Source organism: Eufriesea mexicana, unplaced genomic scaffold, assembly GCF_001483705.2.
Source record: "Eufriesea mexicana isolate 0111107269 unplaced genomic scaffold, ASM148370v2 scaffold34, whole genome shotgun sequence".
Taxonomy (NCBI): Eukaryota; Metazoa; Arthropoda; class Insecta; order Hymenoptera; family Apidae; genus Eufriesea; species Eufriesea mexicana.
In genome coordinates, this window is record NW_016908217.1 from 722,139 (window position 1) to 748,449 (window position 26,311).

A 26,311-nucleotide genomic window follows, 5' to 3' on the forward strand; every position below is an offset into this window, starting at 1 on the left:
AATGTATACTTTCTACTTTCCTGTTCCAAAAGCTCTCAGGTAACACTCTCAAAACGTACTACTATCGAAAACAACCAAAGCCCGAAAATTAACTTTCCTAAATTTCCAGCCAATCACGAGCCCTTAGAAATATTCAACGACCCGTGTATTTCACGGAGAAAGAAGGAAAGAAAATTGCAGCAGAGAAAAGGACAACGGGTCACGATATATCCAGCGAAACTGTCGAGCTCGTGCATTTTTAATCGACAACGATAATATCACGCGGCAGAGTAAATCATCTGCTCAGGATGTTGCACGCCTTTGGGTTCATTGTTATCGGATCAATTGCGATGCATTATTTCGCGTGTTGAATCCACGTAACCGGTTTACGAGCAGCCGCACGGATAACAGGCGGTTCAAGAGTGCCGGCTCTGCATTAAAATTTCAAATTTCAATCGCAACTCGAGCCGCGGGAGATTCGCCTGAATTCGTCTTGCTCACGCCACCGCGAAATTACCGGCACGCGTTCGCGAAATTCAAGAATCACACGGCGGTTCTTGATCTCGAACGAAACCGGAAACCATCGATCGTTCTTCCTCTGCATGGCTGTCTCGCGAGAGACTCGGGTCCCCGAGACATGGAAATTGCAAATTGGAGCACGGCTGGGCGAAGAGAATTACGGCGGAGGGTTGAAATACTTTTTTCGGCTGAAATTTAATAAAATCGCGAAACCTAGAGGCGAATAGTTTGCAATTTTAATTTAATTTTTACCCTGAGACGACCACACGCTCTGTGTTTCGTCGTATACTTTCACGGTTACTGTATTTTATTAGTGTCCGACATTTTTGTTTTCATTTTGCCGTCGTTTTCACTCGGGGCTCAGGGACGAACGTTTCAAAGGGAGATTTTTAAACCGATATGAGAATAGAATATCGAGAATATACAGATAAAATCGCGAGTTGTCGATCAAATTCTAAATACGAACGTGGAGTGAAAGATTTAATAGATTCTACTACGCGTCGATTCTTGTGCGGAATAAAATTGACCTGTACCGGGGAAAATAATAGGATAAACTTTGCATGGAAACGAATTCGTGATTTGGAATGACTAGATTACGGGAATTTGGGGAGATTTAGTCACGAAACTGCAGTGAAAAATGCTTTCAAACACCGGCTCGTATCTACTATAATAAACAGAAAAGAAACACGGTTATTTGAAAATGCTATAAACCACCCTATTTTACGTCCTTCGAAATACCCCATACACGTATTGAAAATTCCATCAGAGATTCGACCATCTCACCTGTAAAGACTTAACGGGAGTACCGTGTCGCACAATTTTCAAAATAAAAATAAGCAAAATTAAGCAATTAACCCTTTGCACTCGAGAGATTCTAAAGATCGGCGTTAATTAATATATCAAATTTAAAATTTAAAATTACCTAATGTGATGTGTGGAATGTCGAAGAAAAATAATTCTACGTCTTAATTTGCATATGATTCCTCATTTACCATTTGAAAAATATCGTCGACTCTGCGACAGAAAGAATGACTATTTTTCTGTAACGAAAAAGTCGTCGAGTGCAAAGGGTTAATACAACAAGAAGAACCAGTTATAATAAAATATTCAAACCAATCAGCACTCCCGACAGGGTCTAAAAATCTCGATCCACGAGGGGCCCAATCCAACAACCCCTGAGCCACCGTAGTCCGTCTTCCACGTTCTCTCCTCGCCCATCCAGATTGCTTATTTCTCCTGCAGATTCGAGAACGGCGTGGCCTAATCTCGTTGCAGCGAGGAGAAATCGAGGCATGATTTCGCCGGCGCGGAAATTTACGGTTTCCCGAAAACGACGCGACGCCATTTGGAAAATCACGCGCGCTCGTACGTTCGGCCATTTTATGTACACGCGGCGCGCGTTATCGTTTCGCCGGCTGATTCGTCCGGTTACCGAAAATTCGCCATCCTTCGATATATTTCTCCCATCGACGTGGAACGCGATTTATCCGGGCAAAAAGCAGCACGATTCCCTCTTCGAATCTCGTTTCCGCTGCCTTAGCGTCAGCTGTAAACGTTGGCTGCAGCAGCCGAGCTCGATAGCACGCTCAACTGATCCTATTCAGGAGGGGCATCGTCGACTGCTGGCCATACGGTTTCCCACGAAATCGAATGCATAAATGGATATTCGCGTGCCACGCTATTTATCAGTATTCATAATTGTCGTAAGAGTCGCGAAGGATGCTTGACTGGGTTCCCTGCGCCGGAATTTGTTTCATTTTGCAAGTGGTTTTTGAGTACGTGTCCGAGGACCGTCATGATACCGTGCTACTTCACAGGGTACATAGAAATCTCCATTTATGGGTTTTATTCCAGAGATGGTCTTTTCGGGGGCAGTGCAATAGAGCGGGACTTGATGAACCGTGTGTAAGGGATGAAATACGATTTTACGTAGAGACTAGAGAAATTTATTTTTAATATACTATAGAATTTTTGGGATATTATTCTTTTTTGATATTTTTAGATCATTGTGTATTTAATATGGTAATTTTTTTTATTTTTATGTAAAAGGAAATGTTAGGGGTGATGTATTACGTAGAGACTAGAGAAATTTATTTTTGATATACTTAGAATTTTTTGGGATATTATTCTTTCTAGATATTTTTAGATCACTGTGTATTTAGTATGGTAATTTCCTTTTATTTTTATGTAAAAGGAAATGTTAGGGGTGATCTATTACGTAGAGACAAATTTTAGGTATTTTAGTATTGATGATACAAATAATGTTTTAAAAATCAGTATGAATATTTTATTTAAGTATTGGAGAAAATGATTGTCTTATTTATAAAAGAATTTTTTGTATATAGTTTGTTATATACTTTTGTGGTAATGGTTAACATAGATTTTGAGTATATATGTGTTGATATAACAAAGGAGCGATGTCTGTAAGAAAGGAAAAATGTAATGAATTCGTGTAATGATCGAGATGTTGTGTTAATTGTGTATGTTCATGTAATGTATGAAAGTAGAAAGAAGAAAGATTGAGCATAGGTGAGCTGCAATTGAACTGTAATAGTGAAAATAGGTATGAGCATGATTGCAAAAAATTAATTAGATTTATACTTTATATTTGTGTTTGACCATTTTTTGTAATTAAATAAAGAATCGTTCTTATTGTTACTGATATTTCATCCGCCACTATCAACTTTTAAACAATTTTGACAATTTTCTATAAGTATAGATAATTTATTTTAGATAATTTCTTAAATGTCTTTATATGATACGAATAACTTTTGATGAGTATTAATAATTTTTGTAGATACCAGAGAATTTCGATATCGTATTCAGTGCAATCAAAATTCCACGAAATTTAATAATTTACATTATGATATTATGATATACGTACGTGTTACACACTACGACAAACTGGAAATAATAATTACTTTATGTAAAGCGATACTGTAACCCGAAACTTTCCCGTAAAACGTTTAAGAGCATCGTATGGAGGAACTTGCACGAAATGAGGGTACTTCCACCCCTCTTTTTTTAACGAATAAATACACGCCACGAAGTTCAACGTACGTCGCGTATGTTGGCAAAAAGATATGCTTCTTTGGTGCAGTTTGGAAGTTCCTACGAGAGACTATCTCATTCTCGAGACTTATGGTTTTCCGCTAACTTGTTAGCTATTCTTTCAAGGGGTGAGATCGCGTAGCCGAGACGGCCACCCCCGTACCCCTGTTTTCGGTCAAAGGCTGCAGAAGGTAGAAGTAGAAAAGCCGAATGGTTTAACGAGCTCTAACCTTTTGTGTCTCTACTTACGTCCCGTGTGCAACGGAACCTGCACCTGCACCGTGTAATTTTTATTACTTCTATCCGTGCGAATCAACCTTCCCTTTAACCCGGGAAAAAGAATTCGGGGTGTCTGCAGTTCTCTTCTGACCGCCATTACACCTTAAATTATCTTACAATTGAATCGCGGAAATTGTTTGGGAAAAATTTCGTTCCATTTGACGATGTAAAATTTTATTCACGGATACGAATATTTACGAATGTAAGTACCTATTGCGCATGTTATTGTATGTCATGTAGAGACTAGACACATATTACCTGTCAAGCCTTTGCGATTACATGTAGAGACTCAATATCTATTGGATTTGTAATTTCATTTGACCACTAAATTATATAAATGTATAATTTGAATATAAATCAATCGGGATAGAAAAGATTTATGGTCGTTTAAATATTTATTGTGATTTATTATATTTTATATTAACCACTTGCGGTGCCAAGGAATTCACAGACGTGTATACCAGAACGGTCCAGTGTTTCTCTAACAATTGCCTAACGACGTGTATACCACGTCGTTGGTGATTCTGCGACAAAAGCATTACGACGTGCGTGATACGTCTTTCCAGGGAAAATGGTTAATACGGAAGTCCGTATATAGTTATTATTAACCCTTTCGCGACGGCTGCCGTATATATACGACAGTCACTTATATACGTCTTTCCAGGGAAAATGGTTAATACGGATGTCCGTATATAGTTATTATTAACCCTTTCGCGACGGCTGCCGTATATATACGACAGTCACTTATTGTTTCACAGCGACTGACGCTGTATTTATACGACAGTCATTTATTGGTTGACAGTGACTGATCCCATTTGCATATGGCAAATCATAATTATATTAATGTATTATTAATATTGTAGAGACTTGGGTGGTGGTAAATAATAGAACTGTTTATTAATAATAATAATGGATTAACCACGTGTGGTGACGATTAAGCATGCGAATTTATATTTATCAACTACAACTTAGGGCTACGATTCGATTCAATAACACAATTACAACTCAGCCTGTTTCAACTAAAATACAACTAAACAACTAAAAACTTATAACTCTTCCCTATGCAACTCTGTTCTGATCACTTCTAAGTCTCCTTCCCAAAAACTGCCTTCCAACCACTCTTCCCAAGAACTGTCCATTAACCACTTTTGCCTTCTTTTATATCTTCCCCAAAAGCCTCCCTTAACATAACAAAATATGGTCATGCTAAGGGCCTAACTTTGACTTTCTACGCTAAAGTTACCCATACACGAGGTAGAAATCCTGCGATACTACAATATATATATACCCTTTCGCTACCAGAGTCTCAGGAGAAAAACCGCCACCACAGCCCAGACGTCTTATTATTTAAATATGATACCAATTGTCATTTATTTCTGTGGGATGTATCTATAACGTTCTAACTAAGTGAAATTAGCAATTTTACAAGCCGACACACATAAGTGACACTGGGCTATAGATAGATAATTCCTTTGGTAGCCCCGCCGTCACATATATGTGACACATTTGATTAAAAGGAAATGAATAAAATTGGAAAGGAAAAGCAAAATAAAAACTCTACATATAACTCAGCTAATATACTTGCGGCACCACTTAGTGCAACCAATTAAAAAATATTGATAAAGAACACGTAGCATAAATTTGTGATGCCCAGATCTTTTTTAAAAAAGTAATTGTCACCAGACCAATAACATCCTGTATCTATTTTATTGTTATATAACTTAACCCGTCTGTGTGCAACACGATTTAGTGCAAACAATTATCATAAACTGATAATAAACACCCGTCACATATTTGTGACGCCGGGCTCAGATAAGAAAATCAGGTCGTCACATATATGTGACGCTGGTAACGAAAGGGTTAACCCTTTGCACTCGAGAGGCGCCTTTCAGTCGCCATTTGATAAAATTTCGAAGCTCGATATTAATTAATATATCAAATTTAAAATAATGTAACAATGTGCGAGGTATCGAAATTAAATAATTCCACGTGTTGATTATTATACGATTTCTTATTTACTGCTCAAAAAATATCGTCAGCCTTATGGCAAAAAATTTTTCAACTCGTACCCTTTTTTAGCCAAAAAATCGTCGAGCGCAAAGGGTTAATAATTACTAATTTGTATTACTAATATGTATTACTAATATGTATTACTAATAAGTACACTTCATAATTACTAATATATATATGTAATATGTATTAGTAATGTATAGATTAATTTCAATAGCGAACTCAAAATGAAGCTAGTACAGGTATTAGGCGAAGTAACAAAATGGTGGCGGAGTATGGTTAATCACTCCGTCGCGAAAAGTGATGAAGTATATTACAGGTGCGCCGTCGCGAAAGGGTTAATTCCTAATTGTCAGAACACCATGGAATTTTTTTTTTCTTCTTTTTTAATTAACGCTAGGTCCATACTGAATTAGTCGAAAGGATTATGGTATATGAGATACGAAAGATGATCGGTTATTAAAAATTCTACGACAGTCTAGCGCCTATCTAATTTCCAAAAATTGTAGGCTATTCGAAGTTCGGGGAACATTATTGGAGAAGCGATTTGCAACTTTCTTGCGACAGAGGGAATCGAATGCCCATCGGCAAACGTGGTTGATCGACCTCGGAAGGAATTCACAGGTTCAGGCGGGCAACTGATTTCGAGTGAAATCAAGTTTTCGATAAAATCGTTTGGTCGGAAAGCGAACTGCCCGTGAACCATTATTCAAACCAACGGAGGAAGGCCAGGTAACTCGAAATCGACGAAGAAAAACAAACTTCGGCGAAAAGAATTTTCACCGGAATATTCCTCGGAAATAATCGACTCTTCGTTCCACAAAAACCACCCCCCAATCGAATAAAGAGAAAACAATTCTCGCCGAGCTGTTCGATTGTTCCACGAAATATCTTATTTTCCCCTTCGCTATGTGCTATTTGACATTCGATAATTTTATTCCCCTAGGCAAACGAATCGCGTATTTGTGAATTATCGAGGAAGAAAAATCGCAAACCTCTGCAGACTCTACGCGCAATATTTTTCGCAACGTGACAGTATTTCGATTCGAATAAATTGGAGAAATAAAAAATAGAATAAACGAATAAAATCCCCCCCCCCAAAAGAAGGAATACAGTGACGCAAGTTGTCGGTGAAATTAAACATCGATCGGTTGATCCTGATTTCCCGAAATTAAAAAGAAATATATCCCCAAGCGTCCAGGTGGTATTGAATTTTTTGTCAATGTATCAAACGCGGTGCATCTGTCGCTGAATGTCTTCCAATTAAACGACCGTTAAACAAGCGGATAAATAATTATTCGAATCGAAATATCATCAATTTCGCTGACCTGTCTCCGTAAAAATGAAATACACGTTAAACGCACTCGACAGTTCGCTTTTCCCTGCGCCATATTTCTAAACCCTGTCATTGATATTAATAAAAATTCCTTTTATTCGGGTTCTCTTCCTATATCTGGTCTCGTGATATTCTTACAACGCGAATTTGCTCCAATATGGTTTGAGAATGAAGGAAATTACAATACAAAATGGCACACACTGAAACTTAATTAAGTACAAAGTTACTCGATATTCTTCATTCGAATATGCATGCGTGTTACCATAAATTTGCATACGAAATTTTCGAATAATTATCATATAATGGAATTGAAATTTCAAATTTATTTTTTATTCACGTATTGCAGACCTTTCGAATGTCTTCTCGATTATAGGAATAACCATTCTTTACGGTTATCGTGTATAGAAATTATATAAAAATCGAAAAATAGGAATATTTTGTTGCAATATTACGGGTATTTTATTTCCAACGTCGCTTCGAATATTTTTAAAAGCGAATTTTATCATCGAACCCCAAATCTCACGTTTCCATAGTGGAAGACACTTGGGGTATACCAAATTCAGACTTTACTACTTTAAATTCCGAATCTCCACTTCGAATTAATTCGAAGGCAGCTTCCAACGCGGAGAGACGGGAATAAAAATTATTCCGGCGAAGGGTTGATCATCAAACTTCTCAAAAATTAACTGGAAACTCTTAAGAGGCTGTTTAAAACTCGAAAGAAATCTCGAAGCAACCCGTTCCTCTAACTTCCAGCAAATTAGCGAACCTGGCTTATTAGAATTCTCTTTCAACCTCCGAAACTCGTTCCTAAAGCGGCTCGATCGGGAAAATAAACAAACACGATAAATTCGGCTAAGTGGTCGTGCGAAAAATTCAGGTCGCATTAAAGTTCCTCTTGGTTGATTTAATTATTAGAGCGATCGGCCACAAGAGCGGCTCCTCTCCATCGCCATCATGGAAATTCCAACGACAATCGGTCGGGGTTACCTTCAGGGGTGGCGCGTTCGCGATTCGCGATCGATTAGCCAACTTTCCAAAGTATTCTTTAAAGTGTCCGGAGGTAGAAAAAATTCAGAGGGAGGTGAAATATTGAAAGAGGAATTTACGTAGGTAGAAAACCAGAAGAAGGTGCCAGCGATTGAAATATTCAGTCGGCGTTCACGTCAATGCACGGACACGTGATACTCATTTCAATTTCAACGAAGATTTTTCATTCCTTTCCGCGTTGCAACTGATTAATAGCTAATGTCCTATGAGTCTACCCATATATTAGACAATGTCACCGAGACATTACGAGTTTTCAGAAAAATCCATACTTTCGACGATGCTTTAACCACTTGCGCTGGAAACACGTGTCACGCACGTCGTAATGCTTTTGTCACAGAATCGCCAACCACGTGGTATACACGTCGTTAGGCAATTGTTACAGAAACACTGGATCATTCTAGCACACGTGTCTGTGAATTTCTTGTCACCGCAAGTGGTTAAATATCTTAAATAAAATATTCGAGAAATCTGTATTTCTTAATTCCAAATTACACCCTGGCTTTCCATTTCTGCAAAACTTTACGAGATCAATGGTCAAACGAAAAATCCACGAATTTGCATGGAAGATGGATAAAGTGTTGGTGATACTTTGAAAATTTTGAACAGAATATTAGTCCATGTCAATGGAGATTTAAAATGGAAAATATATTCTTCGCGAGAAATCCCTCTCGAAATCCCTCGAAAGACGTTCCCCATAAAAAGTTGGGAAAAAGCGGCTGGAAATTAAAATGGAATATAAAAAAAGAGGGGGAAGGATAATTCAAAAACTCACGGGCACATCTGCTGAAGACTCTCCTTCGTCACAGCGAAGCTGAAGTCGTTTTTGTTTATCTTCTCGAGGGGCCTTCCGCACATCGTCAGCCTTTCATGTCCGCACTCTTGGCTCCGACAACTGCCAAGCACTGAAATGGAAACAGCGATAATGTAGAAGGAAGAAGAATGCCAACGAATGGAGCAAACGGACGATAAGGTGTTTCCACGATTGAACGATTAATAGCGGTTACGATCCGGCTGTCGTTTTAAAACGTCGTTCGACGAGTTTACGCTATAGGCACCGTCCCATTTTGCGATTTATCGGCTGCCACGCGAACGGAAAAGTGGCACATTTATTCGCTACATTAACCTCCGTTTAACCCTTTCGCAGCTGGAGGTTCTACCGCGTGCCAGCTGCAAAAGCTTCGTCGTAGGAAGCGTAGACGACGCTTCTGGCAAACTGACTCGCGTTATCCGATATTCCGCTGGTGGTACTCGAACCTTTTTACTCCAGGGATCACCCTAATTATAACGGCAAAATAGAGAGGATCGATAGTCGATATCAAGTTCGTAATAAAGTGACGTAAATGGCAACGACTTTCAAACGGAGAAGTGAATTTTTTAAAATTGCCTATTGATATTCGAAGCACCAAAGGAGTCCAAAAGGATTAATCTAGGACCATTTGGGTTTCTGGGGATTATTGAAAATAGTGAAAATGTACAGCTATTTCTGGTATAAATTAATATTCAATTACTGTCGAGATAGGAACTTAATTATATTTATTTACTTTCATCGTGCCATTTTAGTCATCGTTAACTATGCCTAGATATCATTATCGGTTGACAATTCTAGTATTAACTCTATCGGTTCATAATGTAGGGCTTAGAACGAAAGTGTCTGCGTGCAAGAGGATCGAATGTAAGAGATGTTTATGACAGCTGAATGCGATAAACGAGTGGAAGTCTATGATTGCGTCTGAGTGTTTAGGATACCGATACCTAGAATAGGTAACCGACGATTGAGAAAGAGAGCGTGGGTATGAAAGAAGACAGAATGCAAGGGTTTTTTTTTGCAATCACCGAAAACATACACCTGCTTTGAGAATAAAATTGGTATCAACTCGTGTTAAGAAAGAACTGTAATCAATATATTCACTCATATTCATCGTATCGCGGAAATTATTATAATCTGTGCACGTTATAGTTAGGTATCCATTAAAGATCGGTAGTTCTAGTGTTAAATAAGAGTGCAAGGACGCGGAAGGGTCAGAATAAGGATCAGAGAGTGTCAGAGCGCGTCAGACTGTGTCAGAGTGTCTTAAAATCAGAGAGAGTTTGTGTTTTAGAGTCAGTCTTAGAGTTTTGAGAAATAGGGAGTGAGAGTCGGCCGAGAGTTATTAACGAGTAGAATAAGTTTTATTTTAAAATAAATAATTTTTATATTTACGTCACTGTTTATTCTGTTGCCTACTCAACATTCCTACAATAATTAGGTGTTGCGTCCCGCTCGGGAAGTTTCGCAGTTGCAGCAATGTTGCTGGGATACGGTCTACTCTAAATTAATAGAGCTAGACCTGGTTATGATTAAACTACAGAGAGTTCTATAGTAGATTGCTGGTATGATGATGATGGGTCCTGATGATAATAGTATGATCTTGAGGGTGTGTACTAGTTTCGACGTCTTGCTGTGGTAGTGGAAGTTTAAGTAATTTGGGTCCTTGTGCCTATCTTAAGGGTGATATATTGGTCCTTGTTACGGTTTACCCAAGTGGTGGCTTAGGTGACGATGAGTATATATATACAAGTCAAGGGACGCTGACAATAAGGACATAAAACAGTCCTCCACTTGACCTGGGACATTGCGCTCCCAGGGCTGCAACATTAGGTCTTTAATTACACCAAATTTATTGGTTGCAAGATTCTTCCCACGATAAATACACCTAATTCGTTCGTTAATTAAATATAGTTAATTCTCACTTGATTAATCCCATTTAAACATCTTTCTTCCACGACAAATTTCAAATAAAGAGCACAATTGTCCCAGTGTGCCTGTGTAGGAGTACAACAATACCAGGTCTGCGACAAGAACTTTCCATCGGTAACACAATTTCCGAAGTAACTTTTCCACGATGGGCTCTCGTGTTTACGTAAAATTGCAGAAAAATTCATAATGAGGGAATTAATAAAAATAAAAAGGAACTCTCCGGAGTCTTCAGACGACTTCGCTTTGCTCCCCAGCACGCCACTTCGGGATAATCCCTTCTGCCATCGTTCACCGCGCAAGTTATGTTATTCTTCGAAAGACAAGGCAACGTGGAGAAAAGTCGATCTTGACCTCGCTGAAACCCCCGACACGAGCTAATCGCGTTACCTTCGATCGAACCTGGCGAACGTGCCGCAATTGTGAAGTGGAAGAAATTAATTTTTCATCTGAAACTCGTTCGATACGTTAGACGTTAATGACAAAGGCGAGTACCGCGAGACTCGCGATGCGATAAAACGTGTGCAAATAATTTATCGCGTATCGCTTCGACAGCCACCTGGTTAACTTTATTCGATACGACATTAAGTATAAAAATGAATAATAGCTGCGTGAAATAAGCTCCGGTGATACGTTTATCTGGCCAGGGAAAATTAAATTTAGCGAGGAAAAGAAACTGCAGTCCCTGGGTTGGAGCTCTAATTGCTTATGACAAAAGTCAACGCGGATGTTTAAGATGTAAATATATTCCACGAGCTTCGACGACTCCGATGAATTATAAATCCTACTCGCGAGAGAAAGATAAATAACATTGGCGCGCAAAAGAGTATACAGCAGATGCGAAATGTGCAAGTACCGGAGTGTATGAAAGGGTACATACACCGTTATATAAAATTTATATCGGTTAAATATTGGACTTGAAAATTTTACGCTGTGTACAGTTCCTGAAATTCGTCGGACGCTCGTAACTTTTTGCGCGCGAAATAAATTGAAAAAAACAAAAAATGGACGCAGTCTGTGTGCATCTTTTGAAATACGTTGATACTCGAAAATATGAATTTTGTTTTCCACGTGAAAGATGCGTAAGAATAGAACAGAAGTCTGACAATAGTTTTAATAGTCTAACCGTTTCTATCCATTGATTTACCACGAAGGTTACACAATTTTTCGAATAAATTCACGCGTAACTATTGTCAACTTTGCAGAAAAATTCGAAGCAAGCGTGACTTCGATTATTTATAGTTTTATCGTCTACGATTCTCGATGGCCTAGAAGAGTATGATAAATTCCGAGTTTCCTAGGGAAATGTATATAGTAACAGTGACAACCACACAAAACTGGGGAATTCGAATTCTAAATAAAATATAACGAGGGAAATATTTATCAAATTAATCAACCAAACACCAACGCGATATAGATAATAAATTCTACATGCCCCATAGATCTAAGCGCTACGATTCACGAATGAAACAGAGCAAACTCGGTAAGTAGTATTATTTCAAATTTCGGACGAGCCAAATACTCAGGCGTTAAATAGCAATTAACAAATTGCTTATGAAATAAACGCGACCAGGATTGAGGATATTCTTTAAAACGTGAAACGCAGTGTCACGCGAGGAAACTGGAACGTTGATAAATCCACGTTAGCCCGTACATCGAGACGCCGACTAATGGCGCTGGTATGGATGTACCACTGCGCGTCCGAGCAATGCCAGGTTGATCCACTTGAGCCTTCGCTCGTCTTTTTGCGAGGATTAAAGCGGATTACGCGCGGCCAACACGGCCGCCAGGGTAACGAGAATTTAGCTAACATCGCGCAGACCGATTCCATGCACACCTGCCCTGGTGCTTACATGCGTGTAACATACTCGCGAGAGCATGTAATGCATCTGACGAGAGGCCCAGTGACTTATCGCTGGTATCGAGTGCTTGGTATATCACTCCGCTGGGAGAAGATGAATTTCATTCGGATAGATACGAGCAGATATTTTCTCTTATCAATCGTGCATGTGCAATCCATCGTAAGAGGATATTTAGCATCGATTATGAATGTGGAATGGACGGAAGATATGTGAAAATATTTTCAAATATTTTCTTATTGTCAATCAGAGGGGTAGTTTCGAAGATTTTTGGGATTATGATCGAGATAAATGAAAATATATTACGTGAAAACATTAAGGGCTAATAATTGTTATAAGTAATCGTACTTGATGCTACTATTGGGTTGGCAAGAAAGTACTTTCGGTTTTTTAGTGTGAAATAAAACTCAATTTTTTCTATACAGTAAATGAACATTAATCGGTCAAATATCTTCCATTCTATTCGATGACCTTTTACCATCTTTCTGGTAACTTCATGATCCCGCGCTCATAAAATTTCTGGTCCTTATCCGCAAAAAACTTAACCAAGCGCGTAAATCTCAGAAGGTCGACCAGAACGTTGTGGGTATCTTTCAGTGAAAAATCTTCAGAACGAAATTTTTTAAACTAATTCTGACACGTGCGTTCTGTTAAACAATCAACACCATAAATTTCTCGTATCTCTTTGTGAGCCTCAGCCGCATTCTTGCCTTTATGAAAATAAAAAAGTAAAATGTGTCGAAAATGCTTATTTTTGCACTCCATGTTAAGACTGACCGTGAACTGACAGTTATAAACGAAATTACACGGAATTTCACGAAATAGCAACCTAAAGGTATCGACTACCACATCTGAAAAGAAAAAAATTCTAACATTGACAAAAGAATAACTAAACAAGCATAAAATTATTTACTGATGCAAACCGAAATTACTTTCTTGCCAACCCAACATAATGGTACAGTGAATGCATAAAATGGTAATAAAGAAATATCAAAGTTGCCTGACATCGCTTGATGTTTTATTGACAAATTGAGAAAGGGTCAAAAGAAAGATGGTGAAAGGACAAAATATAATCTCTGATCCAATAACGATGTCAATCGATGACAGGTTTTAATTGCACACGAGTTGTATTTCGCAATCCTTTGTTTAACAGAAGCTTTATTTATTTATTTATTTTTTTCATTTTTTATTATTTCATTTGTATGAAGCAATTTCGGCCAACTGTGGCGTAACAATGACAGGTAAAAAACAGTTTGCCGATTTTGATTGTTCTTTCAAAGAGGAACACGTGTTTATACATTTATAATTAAGTTTGAAACTGCTGCTCTCGAAATAGGAATTTGTGGTTGAATAGATTTTGGTATAACATTCATGAACTCACTCTATGATAATTAGAGAGAACATTCCGTTTGTGGGAAGTGACCTATTTAATGCTGAAGTACTAATTAATATTAAGTGCAGTCTACTTTATCGCGACACAAAAGAGCAATCGAAGAGGAATATTTTTCTAAACGTCTTTTGATCACCGATAAATTTCAAACGATTTCATCCAAGCGCCACAAAAATTATTTGAAAAGCAAAATTCTTTACACAAGCATGATCAAATACTTTCTAGTATTTTGAAGTACAGAATACTGTGTGTATTATGAAAATATCAAACAACATAAAAAACGAAGAACATTTCGTTGACCTATAATTAATATCTGTGTGTTCTGCGAGAAAGAGGAACGACGTCAAAGTGAAACGAGCCAAAATTGAAAATCAGCGTGCAAAATAGCGACCTGATTTCGTTCGAGCTTGATGATGCGGTCTAAAACATATTCAAATAAAAATAGGAAAAGTGGCACAAAAGAGGAAAGGAAATTGCGAAATGCCAGGAGTGGGGGTAAAAACGCATCCGCCTGTTCCCACTAGCTAAACAAAACACCATTAAATCCGAATCAACTTCTTAATTTGAACGAATGGTTTTTTGCCCGTCGTTGGACCCACGAACTACCCCATGATAATAACCACGCTCGTTTGTCATCATTAAGCACCACGGAAATGCGTTTCCTGTGTTTTGTATCCAGAAACACTGAATTTTTTCTCCGCGCCCCAGTTACGAACAAGTTACGGTAAAGTCTATGGGGTGAGGCACTCCGATCAAGAATCGATGAACGAATTCCCCAAATAATATCATCGAACCTTGAAATCGGGATATTAATGTAGCTATATTTATTATTAAAATAATATTAAACAAAGAAAGCAAATGATTAAACAATGGTGAGTACATGTGTATGTACAAAAAGAAAAAAGAACTGCAAACTCTCCTATCGACTTTCTCTGACCCAACACTCCTATCCTGAGAGGATCATCCCCCTCGTTTTCTCTAATTTTTCCCTTAATCCCTTGCACCATGATTTAATTTTGAAAACAATTTAAATTATATTGGAAAAGTACTTAATTTTAGTTAACCATTATACCTGTATTCCATTCGCGATAAAATTATACCGAAATTTTAGAATATCTTCGAAGTTTGGGAACGTTGAAACACGTTAAATATAATTTTGGTAGTATGATAATTGTAGCATATAATTATAATATTCGACAAGAACTTGTGACGAGTTAGACTCGTTATTCCAGTGCAAAGGGTTAAAACTACCCTCACCCCTTTGGTCGTCAAAAATATTGCAGATCCATCGAAACGAAGACTTTTGGTTCTGACCACTCATTTTCACTTCGTTTCTCTTTTACGGCCCTTTTCCACGATGAATATGAAAGAATATATTGATTACAGTTCTTTCTTAACACGAGTTGATACCAATTTTATTCTTAAAGCAGGTGCCTGTGTTCAGTGAATGCAAAAAGAAAATCCTGGAACCAGTCATTTTGACTAGGTTGGTAGTTCTAGTGTTAAATGGCTCTGCTCCGGAGCCCTCGAGTGCAAAGGGTGAAAACAACACTAAAATTCAATCATTTCCCAATTTTCTGTAAACCCTACAAAAATTTACACCATGAATTTCCATATCCAAACCAAACTTCTACATTGGAGAACGATAAATTAACCTCGCTCAACGAGAAAAAACCTACCCTCCAAAAGAATTCCACGGAATCCCGCAACAACGCCTAACAAGAACACCCTTACTCGCGTAAATTGAACCTAAAATATGGCCCTGGACCACACAAAGAAAAAAAAAGGAAAAAAGGAACTACCTTTCGCGAGTACACGCCGCAGCCCACCAGATTCCACGTAATTTGGGGGTTGAACGCGTTACACCCTGGTCGCGAGTAACCGTTTCGCTCGGCTGTTTGTCGTTTCGCGTTAGAAATAAAAACCGGTCGACTTCCACGGCAGACTTGCATTTGTCACGTGGAACAATAAGAAGCAGAGGGGAGTTCGTATCGCGAGAAAGCCAGGGGAGCATTAGGTCGGGAGGTTGTCGGGGGGAAAAACCGGGTCCAGGGTGGAAAGGATAGAATTCGGTTGGCAGTAAATTTCGTTTCGCCGGTGTCCGTGTGGCTATGCTCGAAAAAGTTTGCCGGGACCGGCGAAGATGCACGCGTGGCTGTGTGTAGGTGTAATCGAGGTATAATTTTCGATCAGAACGGAAAACGAAGCCGAATTTGAATGTAAATTTCGCCTCGCCCCTATTTTCCGCGAGATTGACTATTATTAAATAACGCGCTGTATCATCGCGGAAAACAGAGCACGCCATTGAGCACGGGGTTGGAACGGGGAGAACGTATCGAGCGCGATCAACGGGGTATCTATGCGAATTTCTGCGCAATTTCCCTGCTCGACTCGCGTCGCGATTTTTCCACGATTCCATCATACCTTCGAGCCGGCTCGCTGCCTTCGCTTCGAGACAATGGAATACCATGGATCTCACGGTTTCGAAATAAGGAAACGTGTCGAGATTTCAGGATGCATTTGTCACGGTGAGTACACGAGTGACGCGGGTGTGCAGGTGTTCGAATATCATATACCTCTTCCTTTCTTACATTTAAATGCATCTTTTGAGTTAAACCTTAGAGGGACTGTGCGTGCTTAGCGCTTATAATCGCTGTGGACGGAATGCTTTTCGCTAGTGCAAGCTCTATTGATTAACTGTTTAAGGCGCAACTAACAAGTTATTATTGTAATTCTTTAGCAACAGGTTAACACACTGAGTGCTACGTCAGTCCTGGGGACTGACAGTGAACTTTCTGTTCAGGCAGAGTCAGTCCTTAGGGACTGACAGTAGACTTTTCATTTGGACGACGTGGATTTTAAGACCTGGCAGTGAACTTTTCATTTGATCAACATCGATGCGTAAGACTGGCATTCTCGAGGGTTAAATTATCAATGACAATTAATATACTGTAAAAATTTAATTCCCCCTGGTAAAGTAAATCTTTACACTTCCGTGGCTTTTCCTGACTGATCGTCTCTTGGTGATCGCCTTTTCTGCCTGTCTGGCATTCCCCTCTTCATTATCCTCTGTTTATAATTTGTATATTTGTGCATTGGCTGTACCATGCTCGCAGTCCAAACGACAAAATGAAACAAAGTAATTTTCTGCTCATACTCCTCAGTATACTTGAGCGCTCGGCATCAAGTACACACTCGCTGCCGCTTGAGCGGAAAGTATAGCAAAATCGACACCGCACTCAACGTGTTAAATAATATAAGAACGTTATTTTCAAGCATCAATTATCTATTAGAATCAATAAAATATACAATATAACTTAACATAAAAATAAGGAACAAAACCTAAACAAAAATTAATAGTTTGTTTGTATATGATAAATTTTTTATATTGTTAATATTGTTATACGTATAATATATTGTTAATACATTATACTAATGATACGCAGAACAGATATACAAAAGAATAAACCCGTCCTCGCGTTTCTTATTTGTCTTTTTTTACTGCCGTTGCTAAGAAACACATATATTTGTCTCACATAAAGTTACATGTAATACTATTACATATAAGATCGAGAAAATTGAACAACGCATATATGCGTCCATAGCGATCTAAGGGTTAAATATCGTGGTGAAAAGAATAACTTGGAATCCGTGTATCCTCGAAAATTTGCCGCGTCCTCGAATTTCGAGGGGCCCGTGTCTATTAAGCGGGGTTTGGAGCTTTTAAAAAAAATTTAGCAGAAAAGCGGTCGGTCGTTCATTTCGTCGCATCGTCCGGAATACACGTAATTGCCCCTAATGGATTCCTCGATTGTGTCCCTTTAAGTACTTTCAGCTGTCCTTCATCAAGCGCCGAATCCTGCATTTTCTCCCGAGAATCCCCGCCCTCGGGCTCCTTTTAACGAGCAAATCGGTTAATTGTCGCGATTGATTATTCCAACCGAGAACGTCGTCTCCTTCGATACATTTTCCCTCGTAATTGCGCGACTGATCGGCGATCTACGATTCGCTGGACGCCGGAATTTAGCCGCCATCCGGGGAGAATTCTGGCCTGGCGAATTTAATAGAAATCGATATCCCGGACATCGAATTAAACGACACCGATTCAAACAGCGTGTCCGGAGGATCGGGTTCGGACAGGGGTCGCTTCGAAGGCGTGTCAATCCATGGGACAGGTGACAAATTCGATGAGAAAAAATCGATCGTTTTAACGAGGGCTGGGCGTGGGGAACGACCAGGGTGAAACGTTAATTCCTCGGCAACGGATGAAAACTGTGCCGATTAATCGGCAATCGCTTAACCAATTTGAATGGTTAAACGGTTAACCATATGGCATCGGTCCCCTATCATTGCGCGGCAAACGAGATTACACGCGCAAGCACTTACCAACGAGTATCGATTGAACCAGCCGCGCGACAAATTTCGGATACAATTTGAATTCGACCGCGTAATCTGTTCGCCTGAGTGATCGGTGTACGTTCCGTGCAAGTTTGTTTCAATAACTGGCCGTGGATAATGATTCAGGTATTAGGGGGACTGTAAGATACGCGGTTTGTAATTTTCTTCGGTGCCTGTACGGATTCCCTTGTGGACGGCGAATTTGAAAATTCTCTCGTGCCAGAGGGAGGGCTGTGCTTCGAATTTTGATACAGAAAAATTAGAAAGATTGCCAGCAAAAGTGTGACGCGCTATAGCGAACGTCCCTTGGTTTGATACGAACGAAATAATCAAAAACGATCTGCAAATATCGTCAGTGATAACAGAAATAGCTCATTTTGGAGGAAAATACAACGAAAGTTCAAGCTAATTTAAATTAAACAATATATAATTTAAATAACAATTTAGATAAAAAGTTCGCCAAATTATTAAATTATAAATTTATTTTTATATGTATAACATATTAATTTCTTTTATTGTGAATCATTGGATGATCACCTACGTGTTATTTTCTAATACCTGATAGATCATTTACGTATTACCATCCAGCAGATCCTAATTATTCAATTAACAAGTATCTAATTTATTTTGTTCTTTCTCCCTTACTCGTCAGTGATGACAGAAATAGTTCATGTTGGAGGAAAATACAACGAAAGTTCAAGCTAATTTAAATTAAACAATATATAATTTAAATAACAATTTAAATAAAAGTTCGCCAAATTATTAAATTATAAATTTATTTTTATATGTATAATATATACAATTTTTTTATTGTGAATCATTGGGTGATCACCTACGTGTTACTTTATAATACCTGACAAATCATTTATCCATTACCATCCGACAGATCCTAATTATTCAATTAACAAGTTTTTAATTTATTTTGTTCTTTCTCCCTTATTCGGTCTATTAAATTTCATATTAAAACAACGTGTTTATAGCTGTATATAAAAATCCATTTTCCCTGCTTTCCTATAGTAAACAAGAAACCATTGGTCCGGTAATGTAATAATAAATAAACATATTGATTAATTTATAAAAAATAAATAGAGGAATAAAAGGACATAGATATTTCCACGACAGTAGTATTAAAATTAAAATAAATAACGGCAGGGAAGTTTGTACGATGTCATAAAAATGTCTTTTTGAAAATGGAGGAACAAATAAACGAATAAAAATTTGTATAATATTACCGACATAAACTCGTCTCCCGCTACTTTTTAAATGCACCTCTGCCGCACGAAGATTTCAATGAACGACGCTTTAAATAATCGAGCCATCGACAGCGCGTTATTCCAGCCATTTTTACACCTTTCATCGCGACGAGCACGCATTATCGAGTGTTTTTCCCAAATCGCCCTTCTACCCTCTCGCGAACACGATCCGCGATTCGAAACAAGATAAACGATTTCGATATTTTTTCATGGTCGTTTCGCGATTTCAGCGTCGAACAACGAGATACCGATAATACCGACATAGGTGCACGCATCTGGGTGTCCAACGCAAGCTAGTAAGTCAGATCGGACCTGGTCACAGGGATTACTTTTCTCATCTATTTTCTGCCAACCGTGTACGAGTTCCATCGGTTTAATTTGATTCCTCCAACTGCGCGTGCGCGTTACATCCACGATTTTACGATGCTCGGATAAACGTCTGACTCGATATTATATAGATGGTACCTGTCATAAAATTTCTCGTGAAATTGTATTTGGATCAAATAGTACAGGGTTGTAGAGTAATCGAGAAAATTGAACGATAACTTCGAAACGTTTCAAGATAAAATTAAAAAAGAAAGAAAAACAATAAGATGTTGAATAATTCGACAATATTAACACTAGATTTGCGAAACCCGTCAATTTGATGAAAGGGTTGTTCCAATTATACGATGGTAACAGATTTCGTTAACGTATATTAAGACTGTTAATATAATATATAATCGTTTTTAAATTATACTAATCGTTAAAAAAAAAATGGCACGTGGTTTCCTTTACCTGTTAATTTGACAGGTGTCCTTAGAAATAGGTATATACATAGTATCCGTAAACCTAGTGTTAAAATAATCGAAGCTCAAAAGCAAAGCCATAATAATCTCGAAAATATACTACACTACTGTAGGATGAGGGTTTGATCTACTGTATGACTAGGGTTTCATAGTGAGTGCAAGGGAACACTTGGGCCTACCTGATTGATGATGGATAATAAACAGCAACTTCGGGTTCAGATCGAATGTTCAGGATAATATCTGGAGTGCATGTAGAAGGACAAGTGACCGTGTGCAAGGATTGTATGGACGTGATGTTTATGAGTGAGCGAGAAAGGAAACCAACATGTGAAAGAAGAGAGATTGCTAGATTTAAATAAGGGTACAAGGGCTGTCTTGAGACAGTTCTTTACGGAGCTTTTAGATCATAGATCAGATTATCATGTCCTCGGAAAACCTCCAAATCCTATATATATAACTTCCCGTCCTTCCAATAGTATCCCAGTATAAGACAGGGCCTGCTAGGGTATATGCATCCCTTCTAATTCCACCACCACAACGAGGATATACCTGTGATCAGCATGATATCAAAGACGTAGGGAAGATCCCTACAATCAGTCTAGTCCTCTACTCTTAGTCTGATTTAACTCGTAATAAATATATATTTTAGAATAAAATAACATCCCTTATTCTTCATATTTGCTAATCAAATATTACCCCTACACTACTGGATTAAATAATTTCTTCCATCAAACCGTCACAGGCTTGTCCTTTCATCCCCCAATCCCAAGATAGCATACCCAAAACCACTCTCTCTCACCGTGATCATGAAAACGTCCCTAAACCAGCCTCCGAACGTAAGCCAAACGACAGCTGAAACACCGCAAAACTCAAGCCCAACCCCGACAACCTCAAAGGTCTCGCTTCGCATCAGTGACAGAAACGATCGGGAGCGGACGTAACGAAAGGCAGCCAGATAACGAAGCGTAAAAACCGCTAGCGAAGTGTAAACGTAGAGAAGACGACACCGAATGCCGACTTTCATCCCCTAGACCCAGCATCGATCCCGCAGCCAGATTAGCCGAACCACCCTTTATTACGTTCCCTCTAGCACCCGTCGCGTCGCCGACTCTTCCTCGACTATCCGTTTCCACGATACAACCCCGTGCCTGGTACCACTGCTCCAACTGAACCCCGGCTACTCGAGAGGAGGCGTCCGACGTCCAGGAGGGTGAGTTCCTCCAGCAGAGGATCCTTTCGCTCGTTATTTTAATGATCGTACCCTGGCGGTGCTTCATCTTCCGCGGCCGGTGGAATTAATGTTTGCCAGGTCTGACTGTCTCTCTGCGAAGGAAGGAGGGTGGAAAAACGAGAACGGAAGGAAGAAACGAGGGGTGAGGCGGAGGAAAATCGAGCAGGAGGGTCGAACGGGCCAGTGGTATTTGTCGAGGCACGATTGACACGGCTGAAGTCTGGTCCTCCTTTCTGCCCTTTTTTTCTCGGGTGCTCGATAATTTCCGACGTCTGCCGACGTCATTAATCCACCTGTCTTTTTTGACAGACCTAGTCTCGGCAACGCGCGATGGCGGAACGGGATCGACCCGGTGGGGGTGAAATTGATTCTCGATTATCGCTCGAGGAGAACGAACCGCGGACTACGCTGCTGCTTCGTGTGGGAACGTTGACTCGGCACGGCGAGTAATTATCTTTGGCGTAATGCGATGAAGTTAAAATGAAGCGGGCGAAATGGTAGACGGGGGTAGGAGTGATTGATGTTCTCTGAAAACCGTGTATTAATTTCGTCGAGAGTACTCGCTGCAATTTTTAGAAGCAACCTATCTTTCGGTTCCATCTTCCGCGGTTTTTCTTCCCTTTCCCTCTGTTTTCCCGCTCAGCGAGGGTACAAACTTTTCTAATGACTATTTAAAACTACGTTTCGTAATATACTTCTTTATCAAATCTTGCCAAATTACAATTTCGTTCGGTACTTTTCATTTTAAGTCGTCACCAAGAGAATTGATCCCCCAATTTGATGTCAATTCTTCTGATAATATTTCTACGTTACCTGAAAGTATTTTAAAATATTCCTACGATATTGTTACCATTTTTATTTCATTCTACAAGTCCAATTTGAAACTTCGAATGAAACCTATTTTAAAATATTCCTACTTTCGATGGGATAGGAATATTCGAAACTTGGAATGAAATATGGCTGAAATTTCAGAAGAAAAATAATCTCCAATAACCGAACACGAAACTTCTAACAACAGAAAAGATACAACGATAGAGAAACGACTCGCTGCCTGTATAAAACCGTGTCTGGTGCAATAAATTATTATTTCGACGTCGTAACGCGCGGGATAAAAATACGAATAGGAGGAAAGAGTACAGTGATGGGGGAAGCCAACATTAATTAAAGTCTTAACTCCGACACGATGAGAATACCATCTTGAACAATGTGCATCTCCATAAAAACGTATTAACGTATGCGAGAACATGCACGCTCGCGGCAACTTCAGCCCGGAAAACTTCTCCGGCAACGACACTAATTACCCTGTACTTCAGCAATTGCGAGCCAGGTGCAGAATGTAGCTAACGGATGAAATCATGCCCGTCCTTAATCCGACTTTCCTCTATTGTACCAAGCTTGATTTTGACCAATGTGCTCAAGGGAAATAGGTACCGAAACTTATAATTGGGCAAAATGAACCGCTATTCCCAAGAAGAGGGAACGGAACGAGAGAAGAGTAACCGCGAAATATCGAATGTATGAGGTGTACACACAGGGTTCCGAGACAGATCCCGCTCGAAATACGAGCCAATTATTTCCCTCCGGTGTTCCATCCAACTTTCGACAATATTTATTTTTGATCCTGTGTAAATTGGGAAATGGGAAGTCCGCTGGGTTTATATTCTTCTTTTTTCGGTTAGAAAGAATCTCTCTGCTGTTCAAACGCTCAAACATGACAGATACCCTCGACGATTAAAGGATCGTCGCTATTGATCTATTCCTGACACCGTGACTATTAAATCCGATAGAACTGGCTCCGATGGCAATGCGATTAAAAAGGAATAAAAATTGATATTACTCCACGAGAGGGGTAAGGTATTTTATAGAAAGGAAATTCCGAAGATGCATTTGCGAGAATCGAATGAAAACTATTTCTGGATTACCGCGAAATTACTCGATTTAATAATGCTACCTTCCGTTTCATACTAACTCGACGTTAATACAGAGTCAACGCGAAAACCTAGAACTTAATCAATTTCAGTTTCAACCAGTTCGCTCGAATTATCCATCGTTTCTATCCCTTCTATGCAAACATCTCGCTACCATCACCAACCTACCACTGTGTCCAATTTTCACCCTTCCCGCTGTTTCCGGTTCAGGGCATTCAACGGTAATCCGTATTATCAAAATCATTGTGATTAAGACGAGAGGGTAAATTTGGAAAAGCAAATTTCGCTTAGAGCTTTATATTTTTTATTTTTTATTACGAATTTATTACTCGTGTAGTAGTTTATTATCGATAACAGAATTATCCATGTGTTCCTAAATTTCCCGTACACGAATAATAATTTATGCGTCAATTATTATTCACGAATGCGAAAAAATATATAAAGGTGTTAATCTTATTAATTTTGGCGAGTTATCTAGAGGACAAAAAATAAATGTCACCCGATTTCAAAAAATGGGAAAGAGAAATTATTGGCTCCCAAAAGCCCAATACAGCTAAACACAGTTAACGAAAGAAACGTAAAGGTGGAGGACGAGTGGTTTTTAGTGAGAAAAAGCACTGCGTTTCCTGAGTAGGACTTTATTATGCGCGGGGGGCCGGATGCGGAAAACTGAAGGCTACCTTTTCGGGAAAGACTCGTGTCGTTAGAAAGGCGTAAGTGAACCGACTCTTTTTCGCTGCTCATTAGGCGTCGAGGTGGTCCGCGAGTCATGGGGCCCTGGTCGTAAAGACATAAACTAGGCCACCATTGACGCGGAACCCTCGATGTCGCAAAGGAGTCGAAAATATATACAAGGAACCTTCGCTTTCCGCATCTGGGATGTGTTCCTACAAATGTTTATACAATTAAATAGGCTATACTTGTTTAAGTAAAACAATATTTACAATCGATCAGGTACACTAATTTTTCCTTTCAAAATACTCCATAGTGGAGCAGCTACATTTTTAATGACACAACACAGAGACAGCTGTGCAATCCGCGCAAAGTCAGGGGGAACCAACTTTCCCAAACGGTCGGTCCCTTTAATTCATCCGTTTAATTTTACCTCGCCGCACAATTTTCAACCAATCGAGTTAATTTAACAAGCTCGACCGCGACTCCATTAAACCACATATTTTGCCCGTTTCGTCCGAGTGAAAATCATGCGAGGACACGAACGACTCGTGCCAAGTTTGATCAAAAACAACGCGTCAGTCGGAACGACGACACCCTCGTATTACTCTTCTCCGGTAATTTCTAATTGAGTCCGCTTCGTGTCCATTAATTTTCCATCGAAGGCGTAACTGGCGCGAGCGACAATACCGAGCAATTACACGTTACACAATTTGCAGAGGGTAGACGCAAACAGGACACACCGGCGCCATCGTCAGAGGGATGCTAGCCGAAATTCAGTCCGGAATAAACGAACTGAGAGCTGTCGATTCGCCGCGCCGGTCAAAAATAGTCTATTTCCGGCGTAAAATCTGATCAGTCGCTACCCCTAGCGGTGGATAAAGGCCGGGGGCGGAAAGGGGACGGGAAGGGGGCGAAAACGAAACGGGCGGATGGCTGGAAAAAAGGAGCAAAAGGGGAACAATCGCCGCACGTTTTGTCGCCATTCACGCGCCACCGATCGACCGATATTCCGTGCTTGCCGGTTTCGCCACGAGCCACCCCTCGGCACCTTGTTCCGTGCAGGTGTGCGCATCCCTCGTCCACGACAACCCCCATAAAGTCCGGACCCGTTTTAAAGCGAGCAGCACGCCGTTATAACGGTCGGTAGAGGCCAAAATTACGGGCGCATTATGCGACCGGGCATTAGTTAATTCCGTGACTCGTCCCTGGTTCGCACCCTCTGGCTAGAGCTTCCACCCCCACCGTGCTAGCCAGCGCGAACAAAGCGCGTAGTATATGGTTTGGAGTTTAGAGAGACGCGTCTTTGGCGATGAAATTACTGTAGATGGAATGCATGTGCCTGGGTAGGAAATGCAAGAAGCTTGCTAAAAAGGGTTATTCCTGTGTACAGCTCCGAGTCACGCAGAGTCGGACATGGCTAAACAGGGGATAGGGATATCGTACGTCTAGCCCTCGAGTCTCGATAAGAACAGAGTTTTAGTTTGAAGTGCTTTCGAGTAGATTCTTCGCTATGAAGTAGTTAGGATGAGGTGTCGAATGAGACTTGGACCATAGGGAATTAACCCTTTGCACTCGGCGATTTTTTGGCCAAAGAAGGATAGGAGTTCAAAGATATTCTGTTACAAAGTTGACGATATTTTTCTGAGCAAGAATAAGAAATCGGATAATAATTAATTAGCCCTTCCCATGCTGTTTAGCTCGACGAAATCTGGGTCCAAACGATAGGCGTCAACTGCTTTGTAACAGAGATTATAAGAATCCTGACCAACTCTCGTGATGTACTGATAGAAACTGAAATTCAATCACGATTGTAACTGGCAAAACATCATTT

At 39.7% G+C, this 26,311-nt stretch overlaps 1 protein-coding gene across 1 annotated transcript in view; it reads right to left on the reverse strand.

Annotated features, from left to right (window-relative positions):
* LOC108553950 (uncharacterized) overlaps positions 1 to 26,311 on the reverse strand; it is an 87,611-nt gene that overhangs the window by 24,747 nt on the left and 36,553 nt on the right. Inside the window, exon 2 of the mRNA XM_017909055.1 lies at positions 8,997 to 9,126. Within this exon, the coding sequence (XP_017764544.1) occupies positions 8,997 to 9,126 (130 nt within the window). The remainder of the gene's footprint in view (positions 1 to 8,996; positions 9,127 to 26,311) is intronic.